Source organism: Musa acuminata, chromosome BXJ3-3 (genome assembly GCF_036884655.1).
Source record: "Musa acuminata AAA Group cultivar baxijiao chromosome BXJ3-3, Cavendish_Baxijiao_AAA, whole genome shotgun sequence".
In the NCBI taxonomy this organism is placed as follows: domain Eukaryota; kingdom Viridiplantae; phylum Streptophyta; class Magnoliopsida; order Zingiberales; family Musaceae; genus Musa; species Musa acuminata.
The window spans coordinates 6937966-6947250 of NC_088351.1; the positions used below are offsets into that span (position 1 = coordinate 6937966).

General features: G+C 36.6%; 1 protein-coding gene across 1 annotated transcript; it reads left to right on the forward strand.

The window, feature by feature from the left end:
* The first annotated feature begins 3117 nt into the window (after positions 1–3117).
* LOC135632259 (transcription factor MYB60-like) lies at positions 3118–4429 on the forward strand. Its single transcript, XM_065140675.1, has 3 exons — positions 3118–3318; positions 3425–3554; positions 3643–4429. Exons 1-3 carry the CDS (start codon positions 3186–3188, stop codon positions 4226–4228), a joined length of 849 nt encoding a protein of 282 aa, XP_064996747.1. The 5' UTR covers positions 3118–3185; the 3' UTR covers positions 4229–4429.
* The last annotated feature ends 4856 nt before the right edge of the window (positions 4430–9285 follow it).

A 9285-nucleotide genomic window follows, 5' to 3' on the forward strand; every position in this document is an offset into this window, starting at 1 on the left:
TATTAAGCCAATTAATACGTAGTTTTCCTCTTTTTTTTTTTTTGGATATCTTTCTAATAACAGTAATAATAATAATAATATTATTATTATTAGTATGATTATAATTATTTGGAAATTGATGTCCTTTTTTTTTTCTATTTTCAAAGAAACACTTGAAAGAATCTGATCCTCCTGATGATCACGAGCACAGTTTACTAAACATAACTTGTTCCTAATCGGATAGTATGATTGTTCCAAGTGCAAAATTGAATCAAATTGGACCAGACCGACCAATCTGATTGGGCTTGACTCGACCCTATTGAATCTAGTATTATCCCTTCAAATTCTTATTTGAGCTTATGATCGATTCTGATATCATCTTAAAATTTTGAATTAGACGATTAATATTTCAAAAACCTTACATTGTTACTCGACCTGATATCCTCTTTAAATTCTCAATTAGATGATTAGTATTTCAAAAAGCTTTTATTGTTAGGATCGGATCGGACCAAACTTGACCCTTGACTCGACCCGATCGAATCGAGTAGCATCAGTCTCTTTTTTCTTTCAAATCTGATTTCAACTTATGTCCAATTCTCATATGATTTTAAATTTCTGAATTAGATGATTAGTATTTCAAAAACGCATATATTCCGAGGACCCGACCGAACCAAACCTGATCTAATCTGGTTTGACTCGACCCGGTTAAATCGAGTAGCATCGACCTATGTTTTTCTTCAAATTGAACTTCTGACTAATATCATCTTAAAACTTGAATTAGATGACTAGTATTTCAAAAAACTTATATTATTAGGATCGGACCAATTAACCAGGGTTAACCCAACCCGATTAGATCGAGCTTTGATATCATCTTAAAATTATGAATTAGATGATTAATATTTTAAAAAGCTTACATTGTTAAGAAAAACCTAATAAATTTATAACTTTTAAAAGATTTGACCCAATTTTTATTTAATTGTTGGATCAAACACCCTTTAAAAAAAGATTTTTGGATCATAATCATTATTTTGTATCATTGTTTTTTAGTTAAAGAATGATTGAGGATGAATCATGAAATGCTACATGTATATAATCCAAATTGAAGAATTATTACAATCCTAATTTGCATGGCATTGATAGGTGACTTGATTTGAAATGACCCAAATACAAACAGGCAGTAACTAATTACCAAAAAACAACAATTACACTCATCACATGTTTCTTATTACTTTTTATTTATAATTTATAATTTAATTTAATTATCTAAATCACCTTACAGGTGGTTAGGCAAACCCTAATAGTGAACCCAACACTGCCTCCATTTATTTTGTTCTCATAACAAAATAAGATACCACTTTCTTCCACCCATTTACAGTAATCTTGAGATGAATGCACGTTTCTTGTGTCATGAATAATCATCAATAATACATTTGTATGGAAAGACCAATTGAGTCATGTGTTTGATGGTACATGTCAATATGCTGTTTTTATTGCATTCGGACGCCCCCCAACTTGATGAGAACTTACATTTATCTGATAGGGAACTTCCCACGTTTCTTGTGTTAAATCCATCAACCCATTACAACTGTATTGATATTTACGCTATTAATAATTTGCTCGTTCTATCTATACATGTGTGCCTCCAACTAATTGCCTCGGCAATTATGGCATGACATTGTGCTATATACCACGTAGATTTAAGATTTATTTTTGTTCGAGATCACATCTCATGTAGTAGTGGTCATTGAAGATGTGACACGGATGAAAGTTTGCATTAATTTTCCCTCAAATCTATATATTTCACGAAGAGCTTTAGATAAATGATAAGTTCTACAAATGGTAATTTTTGGTAAATGATAATTCGGGAAGTAAACAATGAACCAATAAAAATACAAAAGAGATTATTCATTTTAATTACAATATCAACATCTATGTTGGCTCCCCTCGTAAGAGTGTTTTTTTCAACAATTATTGGGTTTTAATTTGTATGACTATAACGTATTAAGTGGAAGTGTTGATTCAAGCTTCATAACCTATTGTTTACATCAACTAAACCTACTCTTTGACTCGTTGACCAACAAGGGAGAGATGGGTGTGGGCGGTCAATATGTCATGTGGCATATTGATTGCTACCTTGCAATTGATTTGGTCATGATTGCTCTGTGCGAACTCGCATGAAATATATGGAAATGTTTTATTGGTCGGGTAGTTATAGGACTTTCAGGATCAATCATTCTACTGAGATCTATGTAGGAAATTGGTGTCAAAACAAAAGGAGGAGAGAGAGAGAGAGAGAGAGAGAGAGAGAGAGAGAGAGAGAGAGAGAGAGAGAGAGAGAGAGATAATTATATGTTAAAGATAAAATTACATTGGCAGTTTAAGAGAATATTATATCGATTAATATTTCACCTAATCTTATATATGAAGGGAACTCCAAATTTAGCCACAGTAATCTCGTCAACTAGAGAACTTAAATGTGGGATAAGGAAGTCTAAATAGTACGATTTAGACTGTTAACTGATTTATTTGTGTTTGCAACTTCACCCGATCATGACTCATCAACTATCACGATTAATACCTTATGTTCAATATATTTGGACATATTTTAGTTCTTTTTTGTTTTCCTTGATACGGTTCATATATCAATTATGCATGAGCCAAGCATTGAAACCTATACATACTATGTGACTGCACATATCTATCTATCTATCTACACGTGTCCAATGTGTATTTATCCTGTACGTGAAGTTGCATGTATAAATGGTGCGTGGTCCTTTGTATGGCAACTGCATGAGAAGGACGTGCGTACGCATCTCTGTTGCCCCGTTTACATTGACAGATACAATAACATCTACCAACCCTGGTTGAAACCCTAACCTCCCTTATCACATACATATCTAGTCATGTCCATGGATATCTTAGCTAGGGTTCACAGATGGCGATGCTTTCGTGGTTATCTGATGGCTTCTACTTTTCTGGAGAGCTGTTGGTTCATGTGAGGAAGAAAAGAGACAGGAGGCGGAGGAAACGAAGGCTGATTTTTATACAAGGACGAGTCAGACAGGTCGATGATGTGTAGGTGAAAAGGGAGGTCTCCCTTCCTTCGAGGTCATCTTTTGTATATAAGGAGTCACATGCTCAACAGCGGAGGGCAGAAGAAAAGGGCGGCAGAGACGAGGAGGAGGAGTAGAAGCTACGCTACATCAATGGGAAGGCCTCCTTGCTGCCACAAGATTGGCATCAAGAAAGGGCCATGGACCCCTGAAGAGGACATCATCCTCGTCTCCTACATCCAAGAGCATGGGCCTGGCAACTGGAGATCAGTCCCCACAAATACTGGTAATGCCTGCATCCCACAAATAACACTGCACGTCTTTCTCCAAATCTTTCTTCTTGTCTTGTCTTTGTTCTTATGGATTGCCATGTTCTTGCCTGGGAGTTGCAGGCCTGACGAGATGCAGTAAGAGCTGCAGGTTGAGATGGACAAACTACCTGAGGCCTGGCATCAAGCGCGGCAACTTCACCCCTCATGAAGAAGGGACCATCATCCACCTGCAATCCTTGCTTGGCAACAGGTGATCTCCCTCGGCCTTGCTACATTACATGCTGTTCCATGTCCACTAAGTAGCTCTTTCTCTTGGGATTGATTTCCCTGCAAGGTAGATGGGCAGCCATAGCTTCGTACCTTCCCCAGAGAACAGACAATGACATCAAGAACTACTGGAACACACACCTCAAGAAGAAGATCAAGAAGCATGAGGCAGCTGCAGATGGCTACGAGATGACTTGTGGTACGAGCTCCATCTGCCTTGACAACATGGAAGCAAGGAAGCAGGACATCGCCACCCTCACGTTCCCCGGGTTCTACAAGGCACCCTCGATCTACGCCTGCAGCACCGAGAACATCTCCAGGCTTCTCGAAGGTTGGGTGCGTTCCTCGCCACGACAAGGGAAGCTGCAGGGAAGCGCCATTACTGATAGCAACAACAACAACGGCAGCAGCAGCAGCAACAGCAATGCCATCATCTTACAGAAGGTGCAAGCTGAAAGCGATCGCGGTAGCTTCGAGACCATGATGCATGAGGGCCTCGCCTCACTGCTCTCCTTGGAGAACATGAGCGGCATTGCCTGTGTTGAAGCCAAGCAGGGAATGGAGGACGACCAGCCCCCCTTGTCCTTCTTAGAGAAGTGGCTCTTCGACGAGGCCTCGGCGCAGGTGGATGGCCTTACGTACATCCCTGCCGATTGATGCTCGAACTCAATGTTCTAATCAAGTTTCGGGAGGAGATGAATAGGACACTAATGACATATTAAGAAGAAAATTGTATGCACGCAGCAAAGTAAACTTAGTCTATTGATGCAAATGTAGAATAAACAGCAGCTACTGCATGTAACACTATCATTGAAGAATCACTCATCTATGTTATACATGAGATCTTCAAGTTGGTTAGTGCATTGTTATTCGAAATGATAGTCTGATAGATCTCAAGCTTGTGAACGTCGTAATGTACGCCATTTGATATTATAATTTTATTTTTATTTTTTTTTAAATATAATATGCTTCTTCCTTCTAATTTGGACCTTCTTTTATACTGTAGTAAATGCCTCGGTTCGTAAATGTATGAACTCATCATGTATGTCTCTGACGACAGAATCTTGTGGAAGAGCAGTAAGAGGAGAAATGAATGCTACAGTTAATTTGCATGGGCCAAATACATTTTAAGGACAAGAGAGAGCTAATTAAATTTCCAGTACAGTTTTTGGTAGGGAGAAGGAGGACCAACTAACAAAGACGTGGGTTGGAGTCTCTCTGAGCCAAGTCTACTGTGGTGGCTATTGCAATCAAGGAGACATTGCCAGAATTCAGTTTCTATGTACGTACCCATCAGCCAAGTCTACTGTGCTGCTTAACATTCAGTACAGTTTTTGGGAAGGGGAAGGAGGACCAACCAACAAAAATGTGGGTTGGAATCTGTCTGAGCCATGTGTACCGCTGTGGATATTACAATTAAGGAGACATTGCCAGAATTCAGTTTCTATGTGCATACCATCAGGGAGAACGAAAAAATGTGGGTTCAACATTTGCTCTGCTGAATGCTGCTAAACATTCAATGAGGCAGAAAATATGTGGACTTTTTAGTGCCCTCAATCCAAATTTTACCTTTACAATTAAAAAAAGGCTGTTTATATGACTTGAGCATCGATTTCTCGGGCCACGAAAGAACAGGAATTTCAATGATTATTGAAGTTAGGTGATAATAGAATTTGTTGCTAAGTGCAAGTAGGTAGAGAGTTAGATTATCACTTTTATGCTTTTGAAGTGTCCTGGCATTAGATGCTCCAGAAATTTGCTGTAGAGAGAGAGAGAGAGAGAGAGAGAGAGAGAGAGATGGTCTCAGATCATATTGTGGCTTGCCTTTGTAGAACGAATGTATCTGGTCCACAATGCTAGCAGGTTTAATAAGTAGTTGGGTTCAATCCATGTTCAAATCCTACTTTTTTGGAAATGCACTACTGTTCCAGTCATCTTTTGTTTCTGTATTGGTGATTTGGTTGCAGAAGGTCATGGAAAAAACCTGTATAATAGTAAAGTTCCAATCAATTCTCTTAAAATTAAATTTATGAGCAAAGAAACCATACAGCACCCTCACTCAACTCAGCATGATCTTCCATGGCCTTTCTGAAGTTGAAAGTTTTCTGATAACTGACAGCATTATGTTTATATGTTTGAGACAAAGAGAACAGAGAAGTTACACAGGGAAGAAGAGAATTCAAGTAAAGAGACCTAAAGGAATAGGAAGTCCTTTTGCCATGTTGCCTGCCAAACATGGCAATGGTGGCATCCACTGCAATATAATATTAATCTTTGACTTCTACTAGTTACCTTTAGATCAATTTATAATGCTAACTATATTCATGTACTGCAATATAATATTAATCTTTGACTTTTATTAGTTACCTTTAGATCAATTTATAATGCTAACTAAATTCTTGCAATGCAATATAATATCAAGAGATGATGTTTTTCCTCTTATGATAGGTCCATACCAATGGACAGAGTAAAAATGTATGGTCAACAATTTAACACCATTAACAAATTAAATCCCAAACTAATGCCAAGACCACTATATTTAATTGGAAAGCAGCTTTTATGGTTGTCATTATAGGTGGATCTGGGAGGCAGAGTAAATAAAGAAAGCAACATGAATCAAATCATGATACATGTCACATCCAAACACCTAGGAGAATTGATCTCTGTTGGGCTGAAAGTAAAATGATATTTGTGGTTGTGCTAAAGAGCATTGACTATTCATTAGAAATTATCAAGAAAGGAAGCCTCCACACACAAAAAATCTACCTTCATAAAATCCTCATTTAATGCATTTTTCATTTATTTTTTCTACCTTCTGCAATTGTTGTCCTCATCAGGACATAAACAACACATAGGAAGCCAAAAATTGCTCTTTGATGCCTTCAAATTGCAATTGCAGTGGTAAGGGTTCATTTTAATATTAGTAAAGCTTAGCTATCATTGCAAGTCTACAGCATAAGTTTATATATAAGGTTCATGAAGAAGCCAAAAAAAAAAAGAAAAAGGAAGCAATGTCTATGTTTCAGTCAAGTTTATCTACCCTCAGAAAGTCCATTTGGAGTTCACCACATTCATTACCTTTCAGCTTTTCATCTGAAAATTTTCCCTTTACTTTTTGTTCATGAAAAGGGAGTCAAACCAGAGATCTCTACTTCCCAACTTCCCTCTATTAACTTGGTTTATAGGTGGTCAAAGGATGTTATATAAAGACTACAAAGGTAGAAATTTTCTACTTCAGAAATTCTAAAAATTCCAGATTCTCCACATCCAAGCTTTTTCCACCACTTCTGATCTCTCTCTCTCTCTATCTATCTCTCTCACAGTGTATTGTGATAGGGCAGCAAGAATGGATTAGAATAGAAGATAATACTGTTTAAGATTAAGAAAGGAGTCCTGCCATAACAATCACACACAGTATGAAGTTGAAGGTACTGATGCTATCTGTTTCACAGATTAGGAAGAACAAGGCTGGTAACTCAATAATATGCCACTTGATGCATGTTTTTATTAAGAGGAGACGTGGTGCTTAGAGCATCATAGATTACGTGGTACACTCTCATGGCAATGTTGTTAAGTGACAGTAAAATGTTAAAAAGGAGATAATGATTAACCTCACATGAAATTTGCACCATTAATTTCTGAAACATTGTGTTGTTAGGCGATGATGATGTTGAAAATGACTGAACATAAGGTCGATGGACACCTTGAATGTTGATGTATATTGTGTCCATTTCACAATACTGAAAAGTCTGTACTACAGAATTAAACACATCATCAAAGTCACATTGACTACTGCCACAAGCCTTTCAATATCCTTGTAGGTTCTAAATTGGTCATGTGTTCCATTTCATACTAAAGAGAACAGCAGTACTGGTTGATTCTGCAAAACTGAAGCATAAATGGATAAAATCTAACTTTTTTTTCCTCTTCAGCAATCCAAGTGATCTTAACAAACTGCTAGTATCAAAGTTCAATTACAGTGGGGACTGTATCTCCTTTGTGTAACCAAGATCATCCGGATGTGCAGACATGGCCTTGTTCTTAGGCTGTGATCCACATCTCAGGGTCTTCCAATCATCAGAACAAAAATTAGGATGCCATTAACAAATGCAATTTATTTTATATAATTAAAGCTATATACATTTGCATTTTGGAGTGAAACATCTATAGATAATAGAAGCTATTAGTACAGCTACAGAAAAGAACAGGACCTCCTTAACATCATTGACCTCTGAAAGCACCAAGATTTTGCACCAATATAATCCATTAAACTGAATTAGTGTAATGGAGTCTTGGAAATGAAAAGAAGAATACAAATAATCGGAACCAGAGATGTGCTACTGCGATTTCAAGAAAAGTATGATGAAGAAGCATAATTCAGAAGCTCTGTGAACCGGAGACTGGAAAACTTTTCTATGTAAACAGAGTCGATTCTATCACATATATCACTTCCTATGCCTTTCGAGAAGGGATCACGAGGGCATCTCATATTACATCCAATCATCAAATAGAACAAATTCATGCTATAATTCACTCTAAAATTGTTCTCACATATATTTGTTAGTATGAATATGGCATAAAAAAGTACATCCAGGAGAAGGAAAAGAACATGATCCGAGATCAGTGTTGCTCTTGCATAGGTCTGCAAGTTCTCCTAATGCCCTTCCAGAGCTGGGGCTGGACACGAACATGGCCTTCGGTGATCCATAAGATTGGCCCGCTTTGGTCATGCAAGGATATTTTGAAAGTAGAAGCTTCCTACTCCGAGGATCTTAAGAAGACTTGTTTCTTACTCCATGTAGACTAAGAACCGATGCTAACAAACATAATAGCATTCCAAAGATTTGAATATGTTGGCCTTCATAAATATAAACTAATTATTAAAAATATAATACAAATTAACACACTAAAATGAGGATAGCTGATCCATTAATTTTTAAACCTAAATTAATAATAATATACTCGCGAGAGCAAACCTAGTTTTATAATGATCCTCTAAGCCGTCAAATTCTTATAAGTCAATTCAAAATCTTTACCAACTCCAAATGTCAAACTAAATGAAAATATTATATTGCAACATCTTTATGACAAGATAGAAGAGAATAATATATTATCACTTATCACTTTGTAATATATTATTAATATATTATTTTTATTTCATGATTTACAGTCTTTGCTGATACAAAGAAAAAAAATAAAAATAAAACAACAGGGAAACTAAAACTAAAAAGAAAAAAATTGGGCAATATGATTTACTACTCTTCTTTAAACCCCTCTTCTCATGAAAGAAATATTTGTGAAGCTTTTTTTATCCACATGTCCTTCTGAATCCTTCTTGGGTTTCTGATTAATGCATTGCATTCACTTCATTTAAAAACATTAGCTTTTCTTTGAGGTTATTGAACCACAACAATTGTGGTAACAAAGAGATCACCATTAACAAAACCACATAACAGTAACCAAATTAACTTTCACATTTCTAAGTGAACAAATCTTGTCATGAATTCTGCAAAAAGATACCATCTCTGTGCTTTAAGAAAACAAGAAAATAAAAAGAAAGTTTTTTTTTCTTTTTTTTTTGTCTCTCTCTGTCCAAATAAGAATGAAACCATCACTTATCCTCAGCATTACTGTCTCATGTGTCCCTCATTCTGCCTCTCTTTCTAAAGTAGCACAGATATGGACAATTTGAAGATTTAGCACCATCAATCAGC